The sequence below is a fragment of the Bufo bufo genome, chromosome 4 (genome assembly GCF_905171765.1).
Source record: "Bufo bufo chromosome 4, aBufBuf1.1, whole genome shotgun sequence".
In the NCBI taxonomy this organism is placed as follows: domain Eukaryota; kingdom Metazoa; phylum Chordata; class Amphibia; order Anura; family Bufonidae; genus Bufo; species Bufo bufo.
This window is the reverse complement of record NC_053392.1, coordinates 348,588,123-348,611,293: the sequence shown is the minus strand read 5'-3', so window position 1 is coordinate 348,611,293 and position 23,171 is coordinate 348,588,123. Positions and strand designations below refer to the sequence as shown.

The 23,171-nt window shown below is 42.6% G+C and overlaps 1 protein-coding gene across 1 annotated transcript in view; it reads left to right on the top strand.

The window, feature by feature from the left end:
• ROS1 (ROS proto-oncogene 1, receptor tyrosine kinase) overlaps nucleotides 1-23,171 on the top strand; it is a 209,934-nt gene that overhangs the window by 27,471 nt on the left and 159,292 nt on the right. The window contains exons 7-14 of the mRNA XM_040430082.1: nucleotides 5,451-5,567; nucleotides 6,405-6,589; nucleotides 8,795-8,892; nucleotides 10,980-11,503; nucleotides 14,130-14,336; nucleotides 14,976-15,086; nucleotides 20,185-20,366; nucleotides 21,524-21,715. Coding sequence (XP_040286016.1) covers nucleotides 5,451-5,567; nucleotides 6,405-6,589; nucleotides 8,795-8,892; nucleotides 10,980-11,503; nucleotides 14,130-14,336; nucleotides 14,976-15,086; nucleotides 20,185-20,366; nucleotides 21,524-21,715 — 1,616 coding nt within the window. The remainder of the gene's footprint in view (nucleotides 1-5,450; nucleotides 5,568-6,404; nucleotides 6,590-8,794; nucleotides 8,893-10,979; nucleotides 11,504-14,129; nucleotides 14,337-14,975; nucleotides 15,087-20,184; nucleotides 20,367-21,523; nucleotides 21,716-23,171) is intronic.

Sequence of the window (23,171 nt, the reverse complement as noted above, 5' to 3'; positions counted from 1 at the left end):
TGGGCATGCGCAGATGCTATCCATCCGATTCACTTGCTGCTGCTGACTCAGTCGGCTCTTCAGCTCTCTAATGAGTGAGTCCGGATCAGGAAGAGTGATTGATTATAGTGATAGTGAAGGGAAGCTGAGGCCGACGCCGGACAGGAGGACTCAGGAGCTGTCACTGTGGTGTGCATTGTTGTCTGTTGTGCATTGTTACCCACAGTGACAACCGTCTGACACTGACAGTAGTACAACGAACCAAGTGAAGTGAAATGTGAATGCACGCACAGGGAAAACTATGTGCTGAATTGATAACAGTATTACAATAACACAGTCACTGGCTGATAATAAAATAGTCCCCACTTAACGGAATCCATAAAGGAGATGTGAACCCACCCTTAGTTATATAGCTACTGAATGAGATGCCTTTAACATATATATCTCCTGAGAAGCCAATTTGATCCTAAAGGGTTAATTCAACCTGTAATCTAAACTCTGTGTCATCTGTCACTTTTCTTATCTCTCTGCTCCTGTCAAAGGCGTACATAGAAATCACTGGGCCCCATAGCAAGAATCTAAATTGGGCCCCCATTCCCCTTTTATAGCCCCTCCCACTACCCATTCCAGGCCTCTCTTTGTTCCATGAACTATGTTCGCTGCTGTTTTATAATTTATGCCATCAGGGCCGGATTGGGATTACAAAACAGGCCTGGCACACAAAAGAGGCATAATAGATACAGTGTGCACAGATGTATAGTGTATACAGCAGTGTACTGATATGTGAGGAACGTGGTATAATATATGCAGTGTGTTCAGGTATATAGTATATACAGCAGTGTACTGATATATGAGGTATAAATTACAGCTCGTACCTCACATATCAATCCAATACTGTATATACAATATACCTGTACACACCATCTATTATACCTCGTACCTAACATATCAGTACACTGCTGTATATACAATATATCTATACACACTGCATATATTATACCTTGTACCTCACATATCAGTACACTGCAATATATATTATATATCTGTACATATTGCATCTATAATACTGTTTAATATATGCAGTGTGTGTGTGTGTATATATATATATATATATATATATATAGATGTGAGGCATACAAGGTATAATACTGTAGATGCAGTGTTTATAGAAATATGTGGTCAGTTATGCATTATAGTCACTGTGTGTGAAGTACATGAGGTTGTGGTCACTGTACCTGTCTGAAGTATTATACATGAGTGAGCAATGAGTAAAAACAGGGCATGGAGGGGGGGTAAATGATGAAAAGTGGAGGACCTCCTCTTACCACTCCATTCCAGTCTGTATGGATCAATGCAGAGCTGATTGTGAACTTCTAATACTTGCTGTTAGGGGCTGAAGGACCTGTGATGATGTCATCACAGGTCCTGGCAGATGTACCTTTCAAACCTAGGAACTACACCATTTTTGGTGCAGTTCCTTTGCTAGATTCTGCAGGACCTGTGATGCTGAAGATGATGTCATCACAGGTCCTGGCAGATGCACTGTTCTAAGCTGGGAACTACACTTTACACTGTGCAGTTCCCTTACAGGACCTGTGAAGACTCCCTGTACTACGCAGACGACTCAGAGCTGCTAGTGCTTGCCTTGCCTCAGCTCTGATTGGTTGGTGGGCGGGGAGGGGAGGGGCTGGCAGAAGCAGCTTCCACTCTAGGATCAGATTACGCTTCTCCCGAGTCACTCCCTCAGGCTCCTGCTGCCAGTGAGGTGAGCGTCTCTGCATTGTCTGTGTGCTATGTGACGCTGCGCTGTGTACAACAGAGGACTTTTAACCCTCCCGACGGCCTTTTGGCTGGCAGATGGGCCTATTTTATGGTAGGGGCCTGGAGCTGCAGCTCCATCAGCCCCTACGTTAATCCGGCCCTGGGTAAGACTGTAGTTTGGGTAGTGGTCGATAGGTTTAGCAAGATGGTCCATTTCATTCCCCTGTCTAAACTCCCGAATGCCAAAACCCTGGCGTCTATTTTTGTGAAAGAAATTGTTCGATTGCATGGTATACTGGACAGGGGTGTGCAGTTTGTGTCCAAATTCTGGAGGCCTTCTGTCAAAAATGTCAAATTTCATTGTCTTTTTCCTCTGCCTACCACCCTGAGAGTAATGGGCAGACTGAACGCCTTAATCAGTCTGTTGAACAATACTTGAGGTTGTATGTTGCTGATGACCAGCAATTATGGGTGAAATTTCTTCCATTGGCTGAATTTGCTTTGAATAACCATGTAAATTTTTCTGCTGGGGTTTCACCTTTCTTTTGTAACCATGGTTTCCATCCCCGTTTTCATTCTGGGTAATCCGTCTCCTCCTCTAACCCTGAGGCGGATAGGCTCTCCTCTGAACTGTGCACAGTTTGGGCCCGGGTTCAATCGAACTTAGAAAAGGCTCAAAGTTCTCAGAAACTCAAGGCCGATAGGAGACGTTCAAGGGGGGTGAATTTTCAGGTTGGGGATAAGGTATGGTTGTCCAAGAATCTCTCTCTTAAGGTAGATTCTAAAAAGTCTGCTCCTCGTTTTATTGGACCATATAAGATCACGGAGGTGATTAACCCGGTATCATTTAGGTTGGAGCTGCCCGAGTCATTCCACATTCATAATGTGTTCCATAAATCTCTACTTAAAAAATATTTTGAACCGGTAGTACCATCGAAAGCCTTGCCTCTGCCGGTTCTTGTTAATAATGCTGTCGAGTATGTGGTGTCTAAAATAGTGGATGTCAGGAAGGTGCGTAATTCCTTGCAGTACCTGATTCACTGGAAGGGGTATGGACCTGAAGAGAGATCTTGGGTACCTGCCAGGGAGGTTCATGCTCCTAGACTTGTTCGAAAATTTCATTTAGAACACCCTGAAAGTCCATCGCCTGAAGTCTTGGGTCTGGTGGCCCCTCGTAAAAGGGGGGGTACTGTAACGGGGTGCCAAGGGCACACTCGGTCTCCCATCAGCCGCAGACCTGCTGCTTAGCTTCGGGAGCGAGGATCTGTGTTTGACCTCGTTCCCAGGGCGGCTTTGCTAGCTGGGAGGCTCCCTGCTTCTAGGTCTGCCTTGAGCGCCGAGCTGATCACTCGGTGCTCGACTGGTCGGTCTGTTGGTCATGTGACGCTGGCCACGTCACATGACCCTCACTCCCCACTATAAATACAGGCAGCCTGCTGGCCACAGGTTGCCTGTTAATTTAGGTTCCTGGCAGTTGTTGGATTCCTGTGTACTTACCTGATCCTGTTCCCTGACGATCCTTTGCCTGCTCCTCCAGTACTGCGCATCCTTCTTGGTATATTGACCTCGGCTTCCACCTGACTATTCTTTGCGGACTCCTTTGGTACTTCTCAACTCTCCTGGTATTTATGACCCTGGCTTCTCCTGACCTTTCTTTGCTTATCCCTCTGTACTGCGTTGTTCTCTTGGTTTTGACCCGGTCCGTTCACTATCCGCTATTTGTCTTGTCTGTCCTTCCCGCACGTATACTAAGTTAGGGACTGCCGTCCAGTTGTCCCCTGTCATCAGGACTCGTGAGGCAAGTAGGCAGGGCCAGGGGTGAGGGTGGAGCGCAGTGGTCACTATCCTCCCCCTGTGTGTGTGTACGTGACCGTTACAGTGGATTAATTTAACAGCACTATTATCAACCCATGTGTGTGCCTACCTTTTGTGAGTCATTCAAATACAGCCTGTATATAGCAAACCAGACTTTTCTCTTTATGTAGCAAAATTTCCCGACATTTAAAAAATCTGATTCTTTCTACCAAAACAAGGTGAAAAGCCCCTCTTTGAGCTTGCAGACAATTAGGTGTTTGCTTCTTGTTTTAAATTTCCTCATTCATTTCTTTATGGGGTTTTCCTATCCTCAGGATAGGCCTTTAGTATCTGACAGGTAGGGATCTGATTCCCGACACCCTCTCTAATTTAAAGAGGCCTGTGTGCTCAAGTTAAGTAAAAGTGTTCCTTCAAAGTGATGCAGAACCTAACTGGGGCTTTCCGGCAGTAAAATTTTGTTGACCTATCCTCAGGATAGGTCATCAGCAATATCTGATCAGTGAGGTTTCGACATCTTGCATCACCAATGATCACCAGTGAGCGCAGTAACCTCCTCACAGCATACTAAGCAAAGCCCCATTAACTGGATAGCAGCTGTGCTTGGTATTGTTGCCAGCTGTGCCTGGGGCAAGTGTCCAGTGAATGTGACATCAAAGAAGAGGCCACAGCAATAACCAGAGTGCTACAGCCTCGTTAAACAGCTAAATGGCAGAGGTTCCAGGAGTTGGACCTCCACCGATGAGATACTGATGAAGATCTATCTTGGAAAACCACTTTAAAGGGGTTTTTCACCCCTAGAGACCTTTTCTGTAGACCCCTGAGTCTGGGTGGACATATGGTGGAAATCATACTTGCCTGATTCATGAGGCTGGGTTCCGGCTCCATCACGACCCCTTGGGCGCCGCAGGTCTTGGATCTCCCCAAGTCACCTATGCACCACGTCACCCAATGGCATGATTCATGGGTGAGATATCACTGCTGTGGCCAGTAATTGGCTGCGGGATTCCCACGTGACCCACATCGAGACCTGTAGCGCCCCAGGAGGAGTGATGGAGCTGGAACCCAGTTAAGTATGTTTCCCATTATGGGTCCGGCCAAGGGGTCTGCAGCAAAGGTTCCTGGGTGAACAACCAATTTAAGGGTAGTCGCATACACTGTTCCTTACAATTAACAAGTCTTTTACAAATGTAACCTTCTTTATTCCATATGGCAAATAGACATTGTAATTCTGTATTTATAAATACCATGTAATAAAATGATTGTCTATTTTTGTAACATTATAATTTAATGATTAATAATTATGTAATAATTATAATAATTTAATAATTATGTAATAATTATAATAATTGTAATGTAAGCATCCTCCTGCTTTAATTACTTGCCTGTCTGATAAATGCTATAAAGTATGCTAGACTATCATTGTGATAAGAGATATGTGCATGCAGGACATCAATTGACTTTCTCTTTATTCACTGGGAAAGGATCTGCACCCAAATGACCAGACATGTGATGTGTCAAGTGTTTTTAACCCCCAAGTATACATAGAAGAAATTTCCATTTAGATGAAATAAAAGCATCTGTTCACTGTTATGCTGTGGAGCTTGGCGACGGTCATTGATCATTCCTTACAAAGCAGTAGCACTGCCCATTATCAGAGGCTCCATACAAATCTAACTGAGATAAAATCACCTAAATCCTGTGGAAATCTAAAATGAATGAAAAATATCTATGGTAACCTAGTTACATGAGAATTGCTTGAAGGGGTCGTTCAATACTTTTTGCCAGATACTCAACAGAGTCTGTCTTCAGTGTAACAAACAAACTGGTGCTATGGCCTCCAAGACCATCAGGATTGACACGTTGGCAATTTCCACATCTGATCACACTCTGTTTAGTTCCAGATAAGTCTCAGTGGTTCTTTATGTCAAGAAATGACACTCTTAAGTGGTGGGAAAACCTGAAGTATGATGTGCATGAAGCTCAATGTCTTACAACACGCAGCAAAATACACAGTAAGTCTATACTCCATTGTGGTGTATGTTCACAATAAAGGTATTTAAAAAAATCCTAAAATTTCTAGGTGGGCTCAATATGACCATAATCACTATGCCCTCTTCCATGCTCAAAGCCAACATGTACTTTTATATGCAGCCAAACATCAATTGATCCAACATGAAAAATGATGGCTAAGGCTCAATTCAAACAAGTTCAGTTTTTATATTTGGTGGCACCATTTCGAGCATTCCGGCAAACATATGACCAGAGGTACAATTCTATGGCAATAGTGGCCTTAGAAAAAGAACATAATTTTGGCACAGTAGCTATTAATGCCTATAGGCGTATCAATGTATACATCAAGAGATAAATCAATGTGAATAAAGTCTTAGCAATTATTATGAGTAGGGATGAGCGAACCTGTGTTTCAAGTTCGGCGTACAAGGTTCAGGTTATCTAAGAATTCCGTTATGGATTCCACTACCACAGAACATAACTTATGGTCCGTGGTAGCGGAATCCTTAACGGAATTCTTAGATAACCTGAAACCGAACCTTGTATTCCGAACTTGAAACACAAGTTCACTCATCCCTAATTATGAGTTCTCTTGTATACATAGAAATACCTAAGAAATAATTAGTGTTACCCCATAATATGTCCAATATATATGTTATGTGGATTCTAGATTATTAGCTTTAGAAAGGAGTGTCAGCAATATAAAATGACATTAGAGAGGGACGATGGAGAAATGCTTCTAGCTTTACTTCCTTATGTGATAGTCAGTACAGCCTTTGCAGGTTTCATTGGGAAATAAGAATTTCTGAATCTTATTTCTTATCCACTTTTTTGACTAGGTGTCTCTGTTAATGTGCACACCCAAGCAGTCTATTTCTCAGAAGCCAATTACGTTTGGTGGAAAGGAGCCACTAACATGACTGATACATCTGACCTCAAGATCTTTCACATTGGCCATGGGACCATAACTTCCTTATGTGTAGACTGGTTATATGACAAGATGTATTTTATCAAGTATAATCAGGTGAGTATGGTTTTTGCATGCAGGTCTAAGCTAGGTATGTGTGTCTAAGAGACTCATATATATTACTATACACTTAACCAGGTAATAAATTCTAGATGTGTATAAGTACACTATATTTACTTACACATACACTCTACACCAGACGGCCCATACAGACCACCATTTAAGAGGATTGTTTGATCCACCGAGTACGATCAGATTCCACAGTTTTGCTGTCCATGATCCAGACACAGGTGACACCTTCATTACACACCCATCTCTGCCCAAACCATTTCCAGCTGCTTGGCAGAAGAGAATTTGGTGTCAATCCACCCATTATGTGTCCTCCCAGTGACAGCCTCACATTATGTGTCCTCACATTGAAGCTAGCTCAGTGCTAGTGGACACTTTAAAATCCGCTCAAATTTCCCTGTAGATTTATATGCATTTCTATACCATATCAGCATCAGAATCTGCAAAGGCGTTTTTTCTGCAGATTAGATCTCACCCTTTATTTTAAAAGGGTGAAATCCGCAGCTAAAACCACAAACATGATTGATAGGGCAATCTTCGTCTGGAAAAACTGTGGACACATATTTTGTGTAATCATATACACTTTGCTGGTACTGTACTACACAGTTTTCTTTCCGCACAGGAATCTGCAGGGAAAAAAACGCGTCTATTTCCAAATTTGTGCAGGTGACCATAGGGTATGTTCACACTTTCAGGTTGATTTGTGCAGTGGTTTTTGGAAACTGTAGCAAACAATTACACAGACCAATGAATTTTGAAAAGTGTAGTCATATATTGTGATTAGGGAGGAGCAAATCGACTTCGGATGCTTCATCTGAAGTAGATTTGCATAAAACGTCATTGTAATACTGTGCGGTGTAGGCGCTCCATACAGTATTAGAATGTATTGGCTCCGATGAGCCGAAGGTATTACTTTGCGAAGTCTCGTAAGACTTTGTGTAATAACTTCGTGAATTAATTATTACTGTAAAAAACCTTGATACCGAACTCAGGTTCAGTTCCAAGGTACCACTTGGAACCGAACCCGAGTTTGGGAAATGTTTTTTTACAGTAATAATTAAGTTATGAAGTTAATACCCGAAGTCTTGCAAGACTTCGCAAAGTAATAACTTCAGTTCATCGGAGCCAATACATTCTAAGGCCTCCTGCACACGGCCGTTTTTTTTTCCCGTTTACTGGCCGTTTTTTGCGTTCCGTATACGGTCCGTATACGGAACCATTCATTTCAATGGTTCCGCAAAAAAAAACGGAATGTACTCCGTATGCATTCCGTTTCCGTATTTCCGTTTTTCCGTTCCGTTTTAGCATAGAACATGTCCTATTATTGCCCGCAAATCACGTTCAGTGACTCCATTCAAGTCAATGGGTCCGCAAAAATAACGGAACACGTACGGAAATGCATCCGTATGTCTTCCGTTTCCGTTCGGTTTTTTGCTAAACCATCTATTGAAAATGTTATGCCCAGCCCAATTTCATCTATGTAATTACTGTATACTGTATATGCCATACGGAAAAACGGAACGGAAAAACGGAACAGAAACGGAAACACTATGGAAACAAGAAACGGAACAACGGATCCGTGAAAAACGGACCGCAAAACACTAAAAAAGCCATACGGTCGTGTGCAATAGGCCTAATGCTGTACGGAGCTCCTGCTCCGTACAGTATTGGAACAAAGTTTTATGTGAATCGACTTCTGATGAAGCATCCGAAGTCGCTTCGCTCATCCTTAATTGTGATTATTATGTGTGCGGTTTTAAAAACGACAGCATGCTTCAATTTAGAAGCTTTCTCCTATAGGCAATTTTAATGCAGTTTCCATTGGCTAGACATGCTATGTGAAGGGAAAAAATGCACAGAAAACTCATGAGCACTGCATTCATTTTAGTACAGTTTTAGAAAACTGCCTTAAAAGTCCCTGGAAATGCACTGCATTTTAAACAACATTTGGCATTTTTTTCCCCTTTGGTTTGGTAATTTGGCTGTTCCTCTGCTGAAAACACTTGAGCATGCGAACTTGCTTATATTGAGCAGGAGCATTTTTTGTTAAATTGACAAATTTTTTACTATGGATAACAATAACAGAAACAGCATAGTAACCCATACCATAACACGTCCATCACAAATAGAGGAGAAAATACCTTTTGGTATATGGCAGATTGTAATATGTATGTTTTTGCTTCTTTATTTTAGATATATACATGCAATTTAATGAACTGTACTTCTACTGCTAATATTCCAGTACAAGATGTACAGAAGCCCAGGAAGATAACAGCTGATCCATATAATGGGTATTATTTTATTTTAATATGGTTATACTGTATATATATTGTGAGCTACAATCAGGGCCAGGGTGAGGGGTAGGCAAGGATAAATGCCCATCTATGGCGCCACCTTGCAACTAAGATTATGGGGCACACAGACAAGTATCTAATACACGTCACATTTAATGTTTGTCTTTCACAATAAAACTGCAGTGTGCAAAGGTCAATGATCTCTAATGTGTGTGAAGCCAGCAGATCTGCAAAGCTCCACAGAGGAGAATGTAAGCTGTTCTAAGTGCCCAGGGTCTGTATTTAGGGGGTCTGAGATCTGTATTTATTTAAGGGGTCTTATTTGAAGTCTGTTTTTATATAGGGAGTATGAGGTCTGTAGTTATTTCAGGATCTATTTATCTTGGGGTCTGTCTTTATTCTGGAGTATGCATTCAGGCCAGGGTCTGAAGTCTAGGGTCTGATTTGAGGTATGCTTTATGCTGGAGTACATATTTCTTTAGGTCTGGTTAGGGGTAGGGTTAAGCACGAATATTTGAAAAGCAAATTTTTATTGCGAATATCGTCACTTCGAGAATTCGCTAATATTTAGAATATAGTGCTATATATTCGTAATGACGAATATTAGTTTTTTTTTTATTTTTAACACAGTACACATCAGGTGATCATCCCTCCCTTCTTCTAGCTTGTGGGCCAATGAGAAGGCTTTGTCACAGCTTAGCAACATCCCTAGCAACCAATAGAAAAGTTGCCTTCCCCTTACTATATAAGAACCACCCCAGCAGCTATTTTCTAAAGTTTATTGCAGTTATGGAAGAGACAGCAGTGTCATTGCTGTGCTCTGTATTACATTAGACAGTTAACTTATATATAGAATTCAGATAGTTAGGGGGAGATAGTCAGTAGGTTAGATTGATCTATAGTGTAGCTGATAGGTTCTGCTGTCCATACATACATGCTACAGACATAGTGCTGTGATGTCACAAGTTGCACATATTGCAAAAAAATATGCGCATCATTAATTGCCGAAAATTCGCAAGCGCAAATATATTGGAGCACTCTATCTGCATATAAAGCTATTCTAATGTTCTGCCGTGCCAACCATTTTCTCCAGTCTCAGGAAACTTATACCAGCTTGAAAAAATTTTGCATAAGTGACCCACGCCTGTATTTCGCACGCATTACGCGAATAATACATTGCCGATTTTCACAATCAAGTATAATCTCGAATTCTCGAATTCGTGAATATATGACGAATGTTCTACAAAATATTCGCAAAATATCGCAAATTCGAATATTGCCCCTTCTGCTCATCACTAGTCAGGGGATGTATTTATTTAGGGAATCTGGCCTGGCGTATTTGTTTTCTTTTATTTGGGGGGGAGGGGGGGGGTTCTATTTATGTAGGGAGTCTTATATCTACATTTATTTTATGGGTATGTATTCTGTGGTCTAGTCTGAGGTATGTATTTGTCCTATAGTTTAGTTATTTTAGGGTCCATATTTATTCTGGGGTCTGTATTTATCATGCAGCCTGTAGTTATTTAGAGGTTTGGTCTGAGGTATGTATTTATTCTGGGATCCAGTCTGAAGTAAGCATTTTATGGTCTGGTCTTAGTATGCATTTATTAGGAGTATTAGGGTCTGTATTTTGTGGAGTGTTCTGGGGATATTCTGAGAACCGCATCTATTTTGGGGGCTGTACTTATTTTTGGGTCTGCACTTATTTTGGGGTCTGTTTATTCTGGGGTTTGGTCTGGGGTCTGTACTAATTTTAGGGTGAGCTGAAATATATACAGTATGCACTACTTTTGAGTGGAATGGTGTTGGGGGGGGGGGGGGGGAAGGCCTATGTAAATCAAATGCATATGGCCTAGTAAATTGGGCAGCCTGAGGAGATGAATAAACCAATGGACATCAGTCACTTGACTCTAAGTAATGTTTCCATTAAAGGGGTTTCTGACACTTTTTAACTGATGTCCTCTGGCTAGGTCATATAACCTTTTAAGGTTATATATGTATATCCTGTATACATACGGTGTGTATATAATATTCTATAACCTGGTTGTAATATTCTTGGATATTCTTTGTTTTTTTTCCTGTAGCTATTTATTCCTTCTTCTGGATGACGGTATTCACAGAATGAATCTCCCCGAACCTTCCATCAATACAAACATAACTGAACATATCGTAAAACATAATGACATTCAGGATTTCATCCTCACTGTCCAGTCCAAGAGAATAGTATATGCACGGAGGGTTGGTGCAGATATGTTTTACCTGATGTCTGTTTTCTTGGATGGCTCTGATGAAAAACTCTTGAGACAAAACCATGATGGTTTAATGAAGGGAATAAAAAGCTTTCTCTATTTCAATGACTCTTTAATGTTCACAGACGGAGACAATGTGTGGTATGAGGAATTTTTATTCAATAGTTACTGGTACAATGAATATTTAGTAACCTGTAACACAGCAGCTCCACCATCATCAGGCTATGATAACATGATATTATATGGAGAGTCTACACAGCCAGTTCCTGTGCCAGGAATTCCTGAACATGTGTCAGTGGTATTTGGATCAAAATCAGTTGAAATTCTTTGGAAACCACCAAAGTTAACCATCGGAGCCAGTAAGTTGTTTTATTTTTTTTTAGAGATTATGTCAAGTCAATTTTGTTTTGCCTCTTTAAAATACCGTAGTTTGGTTGCTCTCTATGGTACCTTGGTGGGTCTCCCTTTGACTTTAAGTCCCGAGGGATAACTTAAAGAGTTTGTGCAATGGCATAACAATGATGACCTATCATCAATATGAGATTGGTGGGGGTCTGACTACTTCACCGCCGCTGATCTGCTGTTGAGATAGAGGCAGTCATACCAGTGCTGCTTCCTCTTCAAAGTTACCTGAACTCCTTTGCAGCGGCGGCACAGTGTAATTACAACTGCTCTTTCCATTCAAGTGAATGAAGCAAGCAGCTATAATCACACAAAGCAGTGCTCACACGAGCGCCACTACCTCTTCAAACGGCTGATCTTCATGGCTGCTGGGTGTCGGACCCCCGCCATTCTGATATTGAGGACCTATCCTGAGGATAGTTCATTAATATCTTTGAACTGCACAACCATTTAAAGGTGCTTGGATCCCAATTTAAAATGTGTAATAGGGCCTTTGCCCTTACCATGTGCAATATTGCTGTCTGCTTATGTGCCAGAAGGCTTTTGGACCTCCTCAGGTATTAGGGGACAGGTGTGACTGCCACCTCTGCACCCCATCTAGCTACAACCCTTCTTTAATGCCCTCCCTCTGCCTCCTTCAGCATCATGATAGCAAGTAAACCGATGGGGTGCTCACTGTTTATTTTTATGATTATAATGATCTTCATGATATGCCATGGTAAGCTAATAAAAAACTCAGCTGACATCAGAATGTCTGAAGAAGGCAACATAGATTGACTGTCAGCTAAATGGTCATGTTCATAACAATTTTGGTCCCAATTTCCATAATAAATGCACATCTGACTATATTTATAAAGCTTAACATAAACCTTTTGTAGACATCTTTGATGAATCTCATCTCCTAGGAAATTAAAACTATCCACCCCATGGTGATGTGAAAAACCCCATAGACATTGGATGTCTAGCAGATCTGTAGCCTGCAGAGGAGAACATAGGAACTGGAAATGGTGGTTTATGGCAAAGAGATTTGGCCCAGACCAAAAGTGCAGGGTAGTGTTGTTGGTGCAGTGTTGCAGTAGTGGCACAAGTTTGAGAGTAGTACAGCTCAAAGGAGCAGCCTGAGAACAGCCATTGGAGCCATTTTAGAAGTTGAGAAAGCCTTGTGGTTCCAAATCAAAGCATCTACAGGAGCACGCCACCTACAACAGCTATTCCTATAACCGGCCAGCTCCCAGAGTTCCTGGAGAAATACAGGGCTGCCCAAGCTCAATGCGCTTGAATATGACTGTATTGCAGCCCCTGCAGCTTGGGGGGCTGGGAACACCCCTGTTCAAGGAAAAAACAGGGTTCTGCCCTTTTGTTCTCTTGATCATAATGTTATGACTAGGGATGAGCGAATCGACTTAGGATGAAACATCCAAAGTCGATTCGCTCATCCCTAGTTATGACATAGCCTTGCAATAACATTAAATAATGTGAATACCCCATTAAGGCATAATAATATATTTTTCTGACCAAAATAAAAATATATATTAGGGATTGATATATAGTATTCCATTTCATTACTCAGTTCCTTATCATAGATATCTATAGCTTTTCCATCCCAAAAACCCCATTCCTCTTCACGGCACGACCAGTGAGGAGTTTAAATGCTGAGTGGTCAACCATGCCGGTGCCATTCCATCCAATGTCTATGGAGCTGATGGAGAAGGTGGTGAACAGTTCTTGGCTGTTTTCACCAACACCCTTTAAGGACCAGACAAAGATTTCTTAACGTGACCTGAAGCTGATTACATTTTTATCCAGAGATAAGAAGTATTAGGGTATGGCCACATGGTCAGGTTTCCTTTGTAACATTTTCTTTTTATTGAAAGTTTTCCATATATCAGGCATAATCATTTCTTATGACAAAATACATTTCATTTCAACTGTATGCATAAAACAACAGACATTGTACAGTTAATTAACAATCTAGAAAGGACCGTAGTCTTTATTAACAAACTTAGAGTCTGAGAATTAAATCACAAGATACATAGCATTAATATTCATGCATGGTATATGTAATATATGATTTTACATAAATGTTGTAAACATGTATATATTGTATGCCTATTAATCTATCTAACAAAGATAACTGGGGGGAGGGTAGGAAATAAACTTAGGGCAAGGGGGGTATCAGGGCTCGGTATGCGAGCTTGACTCATCTGTACTTATGTTTAATGTCAAGAGATAATTATAGAAACTTTAAGATAAAGTCATTTTTAATAAATGAGTTCCAAATATCCCAAGTTGTATGATAATGATGTAACTTGTCTTCTCTCTGTAGTCTTGATTTCTCAAGATTGTGCAGTAAGTGCATTTCATTCAACCATTCTGGAATTGAGGGGGTGATTTCTCTTTCCATAATCCTGATGCAGTTTTGGAAGCCACAATCAGGAGTGTATCATGAAAGGAAAGTATAAAGGACAGATAGGACTTCTTTTTTTTTTTATTCACTTTTGATTTTGGCTTTCAAAACTGCATGCAAAAACCTCACCTTGTGGCCGTACCCTTATAGTAAAATTATTCTTTTTGTTTTGAAAGGTCCTACAGCTTGGCAAAAGTGGATATATAGAGTTTACATATTATCAGAACATACATTATGTGAGATGATCTCAAATATTACTTTGACTGAAATAACTGTGACTGGTCTAAACTTATCTACACGGTATCAAGTGGCTGTTCAGGCATCTTCCCCTGCTGGCGATAGCAAATGGACAGAACCTGTGGAAGGAACAACTCTGTGTCCAGGTGAATGATTGCTTTGGCATTCAGATTTCAAATGACAGTTAGGGTCCATTCACACGTCCGTTGTTTCTTTCCTGATCTGTTCTGTTTTTTGCGGAACAGATCTGGACCAGATCTGGACCCATTCATTTTCAATGGGTCCTGAAAAAAAATCAGACATTGAGCTGTCCGTTTTTTTTCAGGACCCATTGAAAATTAATAGGTCCAGATCTGGTCCAGATCTGTTCCGCAAAAAACGGAACAGATCAGGAAAGAAACAACGGACGTGTGAATGGACCCTTACGGTATGTGGCCACATTCAGACTTGGCTGACATGTGGATTATCTGTGTTTATTTCTCACCCATGATTTGTAACAAAGTCCAGTACAATACATGTGAATGGGGTATTTAGAGACCAATTCACACATATTGATTTGTTCAGACTGCAGTACGCTTAGTCTGTGCAGGATTTGTCATAGATTTTCACATCAGATTTCAACTCTTTAAATGTAACACATGCAAATTTGGATGTAGATTTGTGATAGATTTGGGGTGAGATCCACGGCAGAAATGTTCCACCATGTGCACACTTACCCTAACTTTTAACAGTCTTGTATAGCTATTTTCTGCTCTGCTGTTCTTAATAAACTCCTTTTGTTTCAGCTGATGAAGACCCTTATTTCCTAGCAGTGGGCTTTACAGGAATATGGAGGCAACCTTTGGACATGTTTGGTCCTGGACAGCTCATCTCCGACAAACTCAGATATGTATCAGGTAAGCATTTTTCACTTTGATCAGCCAGTGTAGATGTAATTTAAAAATTATATTCAGTAAAGGATTTAGTAAAACTTTGCTGATTTTGCCAGAGGAAGCATTTTAGATGAATTGTCATCCATGAAATACAAGGACAGATCTAGTCTGCCAGACTTGAACTGGCTCATAGAGGTGGTTGTGAGCTAGGACAAAACAACTTTGTGAATATGCACTCAATTGGAATATGTGGTGGGGTTGTCTTCATGAAACAAGCCCCTTAAACGCAAATCCCTGATCACTCTGACCAGATGGGGGTGCACTGCTGCAATTTGTTTTCTGTTACAATAAGTCTTCTTGGTGCCCCCACACAGAGTGATGCTCCCTTTTGGAACTTCCCAAACAGTATGATGCTCCTTAGTGTCCCCCATGCTATTTGATGTCCCCCCTTACAGTAGGATATCCCCTAAGTGCCCCCATCACAGCAGGATGATCCCTTAAGTTCCCCCAAACAGAATAAAGCCCCCATAAGTTCCTCTTGCACAAAATGATGTCCTCCAAGTGGCCTCCACACAGTATGACGTCCCCTTAAAAGGCTCCCACACAGAATTGTGTCTCCTTATGTGAACTACACACAGCAATGTCATCTTAAGTGCCCCCTCACAGTTATAGATCCTTAAGTGACCACCACATAGTGATGCCCTCTAAGTGCCCTCCACATAATATGATGTCCCCTCCACACAGAGATCCCTTTAAAGGCTATGTACACCTTTTGGGGGGAATTTTTTTTAAAGGGTTTCTGTCATCAGAAAAATCGTTATGTAGCTGGCTGACATTAGCGATGTGGTAATGTCAGCAGAACATAACTGTATGACTTCTATCTCTCTGCCTCCCGCCGTTCGCGCTAAATAATGACTTTTATAATATGCAAATGAGCCTCTAGGTGCTAGTGGGGCGTTCCTGCAGCACCCAGAGGCTCCGTCCTCTCACCGTTTGGCACGCCCTTGTAAAGGTGATTGACATCCTCGGTCTCCTCCGTGACCCGCAAATTTCACCCAGACATCTCATCAGTGGGGCTGTCTGGGTGAAAATATGGGTATGTCCGAGTTCAGCTCTGAACCCGGACAACCCCTTTGAATACTCGCCTACACCACATTCCTCCTATGAACCGAGCAGAGCAGGTCTTCTCCCCTCCGTGCTGAGATGTCAGTGGCTCAGCACAGCAAGCTCGATGTTATCACTGCATCGTCCTTGCTTGCATTGCACCACCAATGCCATGGGAATGGTGAAGCAGGGAGCTGACGGTTCTGTGCTTCACTATTATATTTAATTGAGGATGCAGATACAGTTGAAAGCGGGACATGCAGGGGTCCAGACAGCTAACAACCATGGTGTGGATTTATGGTCCCCCAGTTGAGTACTCCTGATATATATTATATTCATATCCTGATCTGTCACTATATGGGGCTTCTATGTCTGTGACCTGAAGAGGTTGTCCAGCTTTTGGACATTTTTTGCCTGTTTTCCGCAGTGTGTTGTACCTGTTAAAATAATCATACTCACCTACCCCCGGACAGTCAGTTCTAGTTCCCTGGCTTCATTTAGTGATCTTCCAGTTCCTAGCCTGTAAACTTCTGCATGGACGGGGTTACATGCGGCACTGCAGGCAATGTGTAAGCCATGTACCGGAATGGGCTCCCCAGGTTACAACGAAGTCACAAACAAGGAAAGCAACTGCGACACCAGTTTTACCAAAATTATATTTTATTTAAATGTGGTAATGAACGCAACCACAGATGCTGGTTACACAAGAATCAATTTACATACACCCAGCCAGGAGGCTGAGACCCTTGTGCTGTCCAGCGTGGCGCCATCTGGTGGATGCTGGAGGTATGAGCGGTAAAATTACCTAATGGCGGGCTCAAATAGACCAGCCACAAATGTTATTACCCTAGAATCAGGAACAATTATTTGAGTGCGTGATGCAGGCCAGCCTGCGGTACAGCACAAATCTTATTCCATGCCATAGTGTTCCCCCCCCAACAACTGATCAAATAGCATGTGCCTATAGTGTTTCTCCTGAATAAACGCCAGCCTGGCTTGAATTAGTTCTCTCCGGTGTGAACTGGCACTTTAAACTTGAAGTCTTTGTTATGAGTAGTTAACAATACTTGTGGCCTGACACAAACAAAAAACCTAACTGACTACAGGCCTGGTCCAGTGGCGTAACTACCGGGGAAGCGGCTGCTTCGGGGCCCGGGCTGACAAGGGGCCCGGCGCCCGACAGCGTGTCAGTCAAGTTTAATCTTTTTTATGTATATGCAAATTACCTTCCTAACGTGCCCAAGAGGTTGTCCCTCCGGCCGTTTGTGCCCAGCCGCGCCCATTATCGCCAAGCCCACCACCGCCCCGCTACTAATTATTCACTGCTGTCCTCGTCTTTTTTTTTCTAAGTGCGCGTAGTCTCGCGCATGCGCTGATGTTACTCACGTCTGGGCCCATGCGGTGTCCTGGCAGCAGCCTCAAGTAGTGTAATCACGCATGCGCCAGCTTTCTCCGCTTTCTGACGCATGCTCTCCGCTTTCTGGCGCATGCGCGATTACATTACTTGAGGCTGCTGCCAGGACACCGCGCGGTCCCGTATGTGAGTAACATCGGCGCATGCGCGAGACTGCGGCACACTTAGCAAAAAAAAGACGAGGACAGCAGTGAATAATTAATAGGGGCACGGCGCTGGGCTTGGCGATAATGGACGCAGCCGGGCACAAACGGCCGGAGGGACAGCGCTTTGGGCACGTTAGGAAGGTAATTTGCATATAAATAAAAAAAATTGTATCAAAAATAAAAAGGACAGGTGGGGGTAAAAATAGTATTTTAAAAATTGGGCGGGGGGCTGGGGGGGCCCATACAAAAATTTGCTGTGGGGCCCAGGCACTTCTAGTTACGCCCCTGGCCCGGTCTCAGTCTCTGGGATCCTAGGTGCCAAAACTGTGATGAAGTACATGCACGATTAGTCTTACTGACCCAGGTCTGTTCTGTATAAGTGATTGTGGACGGAACAAGAGTTTTTTTCCAACAAGCGTGCGGTACCGCAGTATCTGTGGCTTTACTCCTCAGCTCCTATCTCCTATCTGCATTGCTGGCAGCTATTCCCCTTCCTCTGGACAAGATCAGGATCATGGACATGATCACTTGGCTGCAGCTCTGGTCCCTAAGGGATGCTCTCAAGAGGGATTCTCTCCTCACACAGCTCCTGTATGCTTCTCCCATGCTCACTCTAAGATGGCTGCAGCTTCACTTCCTCTGGAGGCTTGAGACTCCACCTCTGAGAGTTTAACATCTCATGAATATAGAAATGCCGTCTGTAAGCTGTGCTTAGGAAACAGCGGCACCTTGTGGCCAAACAGCAAAATGTCAGTTCAAATCATTTAACTTCATTTACACAAATACAGTGTTCACATAATGAGAGCTGTTTCCCCATCTCACAAATGCATGGCTCATAGGTGACACTTCCCCACTGCTGGGTCACGTGCTGCTTGGGGATGTATCAATGCTGAGCTCAGTCTTTGGCTGCGGCGGTGCACATTGCCTCGTAGTGGAAGTAGACCGGAAGTCCTTTAATGAGAATCCAGGAGCCACAGAGCCGTAACGGAGTTGCGGGGAGCAGGCAAGTATGAATTTCTCCACAGGTACTGCTGGCTGGGAGGGGGGGCAATAAAAAAAAACTGGACAACCCCTTTAACGATCTAATCTATCTTCAACCGTTCATATGGTTCACGTAAAATAACAAACCATTAAGACTTAAAGGGTATCGCATCATTAACCGCATGTAAATTCTCAAAGTTTTCCTAAAGTGGTAACTGAAAATGTCAGCCATTATATGCAGCGTTGAGCGAAGTTTAGAAGAATTAGATTTGGCTGCTTTGCTGAATTTCACATAGAAATTTGCTTTGTGACAAAGCACATTTTATTGTAAGTAGTGGGCACAATGACAGGGAATGACGATTGCGCCACTCCAGTCATTGAACCCCTCAGATGCTGCGTTAATCTCTGATTGTGGCAAATGAGAATAATAGTGAAGGCTTTCAGGAGTTAATCTGGTGGAAAAAACTAAAACTCATCTTATCCATTTGAGCGCGAAGAGGCCGCCGTGACCATCTTGGTTGAAGACGTGCAAAATCTTCAATTAAAGGGGTTGTCCAGGTTCAGAGCTGAACCCGGACATACCCATAATTTCACCCAGGCAGCCCCCCTGATGTTAGCATCGGAGTATGCTCTCCCTTGCCCTGCGCAGGATCGCGTAGGGCAAGGCTCTTTTATTTACAATAACACACTGCCGCCCAGCAGTGTGTTCGGTGATGTCACCATTTTAAAGGCTAGGGCAGTGCTAAAGCCAGCCTATCAGAGCCGGTGATGTCACCGGGCTCACTGCTGGGCGGAAGCCTCCGCCTGGCAGCCCTAAGGAGAGCCCTGTTCATCACTGGAACTCCAGAAAATGCTTTTGCCCTGCGCGACTAAGCGCAGGGCAAAGGAGAGCATCGGAGCATGAACTGCTCCAATGCTCAAGTCAGGGGGGCTGCCTGGGTGAAAATGGGCATATGTCCGGGTTCAGCTCTGAACCCGGACAACCCCTTCAAGATGGCTGCAGTGGCCTCTTCACGCTCAAATGGATGAGGCATGTATTTTTTTTAACACCATTTCAGGGAAAATTGATTTGTTTTTACAAAGCGTGAGGAAATTCGGCTTCGCAGCAAATCAAATTTTTCCTGAAATTCGGATCGAAATCCACTTTGGATATTTGGATTCGCTCAACCCTAATAATCATAGGCATTGATACTTTGTGTTCCTCTTTATGGCTGTGTTGCATAGCAGATTAGCCCTGAAGGAGTCAAAAAAAGGGGTCAAATGATAAACCTTATTTTGTAGGTGATTTATATTTAGCGTGGACATGTCCTTTGGTTTTCTAAATGCTATTTTAGCTTAGAATAATGTAAATAATGCCAATTCAAATACCAAATATCACTCAATTATTACACTGATCATTTCCAGTACAATTCATTTCTTTACTCATTTTCATGAACCTGTACAAGGCATTCTGTTACATCTGATATTCTGATCGCAGATCTGGATTGGTACAATGGCACCATCTACTGGAGCAATGAGACAGGACATGTGCATCTCTGGAAGATAGAGAACACCACTGACTTTTCACCCCTGTACGTATCGGAGATGAGAAGAGCTGGTCCATTGACATTTGATTGGATTGGGCAGTGCATCTACTGGGCAGACAAACTGAATCCTAAGGTATGAGATAAGGCGGCAAGGTAACACTCATTTAAACTATTTAAAATATTCATGCCTATGGACAAACCACATATAGGGTGGACAAGATAGATTCTTCTCTCAACTTTACACCACCTCTTGGTTGGCTTACATTACGGTACGGCCACACGGTAAGGTTTCCTGATGCAGTTTTAGATCAGGATTGCGTGCGGAAAATCCGCACCTTTAGGTCATGTACATTGTATTCGATGAGAATTTGAAATTCTCAATGCACACGATGCTGATTTTTTCCACACGGATTTTGACCTGCGGTGTGGATTTTAAAATCCGCAGCATGTCAATTTATTTGATTTTTCCTGACCGTATTCACTTAGTAAAATCTGCATGCGGAAAATCCGCACCGAATCAGCACCAAATCCACACCAACTGATGCGGATTGACCGCACAGATTTGCCTGTGAACACCCGCGGATTTCAGTGCGGATTCTCCGCACATGAATCCTGAACGTGTCCATGTACCCTTAGAAGCCAATATCAAGAGTGGATCATAAAAGGATAGAAAGTATAAAGCACAGATAGGACTTCTACTCTTTTATGGTTTCACTCTTGATTTTGGCTTTGGGAAACCTGATCGTGTCACCCTCAGACTAGGATTCTGTGTGCCGATATTGTGGCACAAGTCAATAATAGATTTGCCACATTTTAAGATGAAAAAGTGTCTAGTGTGGTGGGAAAAAAAAGTATCTAAACCCATCGTAAATTCAGTGCATGTTTATTGCTGCAATTTGCACCAGAATTCTGGCACTAATGCTATAGTAAATCAGCCTGAGGCCTCATGCACACGACGTGTCGTTTTTTTTGCGGAACGGAACGGGCGGCCCATTGTAGAAAGGCCTATTCTTGTCCGCAAAACGGACAAGAATAGGACAGGTTATATTTTTTGCGGGGCCACGGAATGGTGCAACGGATGCGGACAGTACACGGAGTGCTGTCTGCATCTTTTGCGGCCCCATTGAAGTGAATGGGTCCGCACCCAAGCCGCAAAAAATGCGGCTCGGATGCGGACCACAAAAACGGTTGTGTGCATGAGGCCTGATTGCTCAATGAGTTTTTCAATCTGATGTTAGAAATAGTTAATTAAAAAAACGTGATGGACTAATTATCATCTTCTCGAACCAGATTTACAGAACGTCTCTAAGGACGCATGATAGTGAAACAGTGAAGGTTATCAGCTCTCTGGTGAACGACTTGGCGGTGGACTCGGTCAGTGCTTTCTTATACTGGACCACAGGATACACAGTGGAGAGCAGCAGACTGAATGGACAGGATCATGTGGTTATTCAGAACTTAACATTGTCTTCCACTTTACAGGTAACTGCAAAGGAGTTAGGTAAATGATGCTCTGTAATAAATGCAGTGTATTTTTAAAGGGTACATTCAGAGGATTTTCTAATGTATACCTGCAATGTTTGCCTCTGATGTATGCCACTGTTCAGCAATACAGGGGCATACACTGCCCGTAGACTCCCATGTTAAATATGCCAAACGCTGTGTGGCATACTTTTTTTTTGCGTTCCTTCCCTTTGTTTGGAAAAGCTCAGCAGAATAAAAACTATATGGACGCATACTATCCTGACAAAGGCTAAAAGGGTACTCTTTTGGGCTTCACCCAAATGGAGGCATATGGATCCGTTTCATGCACGCCTTGGGAGCTTTTCTGGGGCCTACGTCAAACATTTACCAATAGATGTTCTTGTAATATCATTTCTGATCTAATTAATAGACATGGATATCAAAAATCACAGATTGAACGCAATTGCAGCATCGAATGAAATAACGAGTGCAATGTGCTAATATGAATTTCTGAGTAGTAGTAAGTAAATAGGGTTTTCATATGATATAGGCCTCATGCACACGACACGTTGTTTTTCTCGGCCTCCGTTCCGTTTTTTTTGCGGATAGGATGGGGACCCATTCATTTCAATGGGTCAGCAAAAAAATGCTGATAGTTCATCCGTTTGTGTTCCGCGTCCGTTGTCCGTGTTTCCCTTCAGCAAAAAAAATAGTGCATGTCCTACTTTTTTCACATTTGCGGACAAGGATAGGCATTTATTACAAGGGATCTGTGGGAAAAAACGGATCCTCCAAAAAAAACGGATGCCGCATCCGTTTTTTTTTTGCGGACGCACAATTTGCGGAAGCAAAAAAACAACTGTCGTGTGCATGAGGCCATACATTGATGGAATATCAATAGCAATGCACAACGTCTCTTAGGAGGGGATTGAACTGCTGAGACCACCAGCCAATAGTTCAAAGCTCCATGACAGCCATGTTCTAGGCATTGGTGACCCTATAATCATACATCACTACCACATCTGATCGATGTGCCATGAAATATTTTACCAAATGTGGTTGAAACAGTGTTTCATCTTTAACTTTATCCCTTTTGGAGATCATTTCATCTTCAACCTGCTTAACTGTTCACAGTAATACTAATTGTGACCAGGGGTGCCCAAACTTTTGCATGCCACTGTAATAACGAATGCAGCGGACTCCTAGTTATGTGTCCACTACTATGTGTCCACTACATTCATGAGGGACAGCCCTTCCGTACCTCCCCCCCCCCTCACCAGTGACTGACAGGCATCATTCACCGGTGAGGGAACAGGAGGCAGGGGAGTCCTTCCCTTACGAACACAGCAGGTTCATAACTTTAGTGCAGAGGACCTGTCCCATAATATGATGCTTTTAGACAGGCAGCAGGGCAATAATGACAGATCCACTTTAACATGTTATTTATTTCTTTATTGCCTCCAAATGTAATATT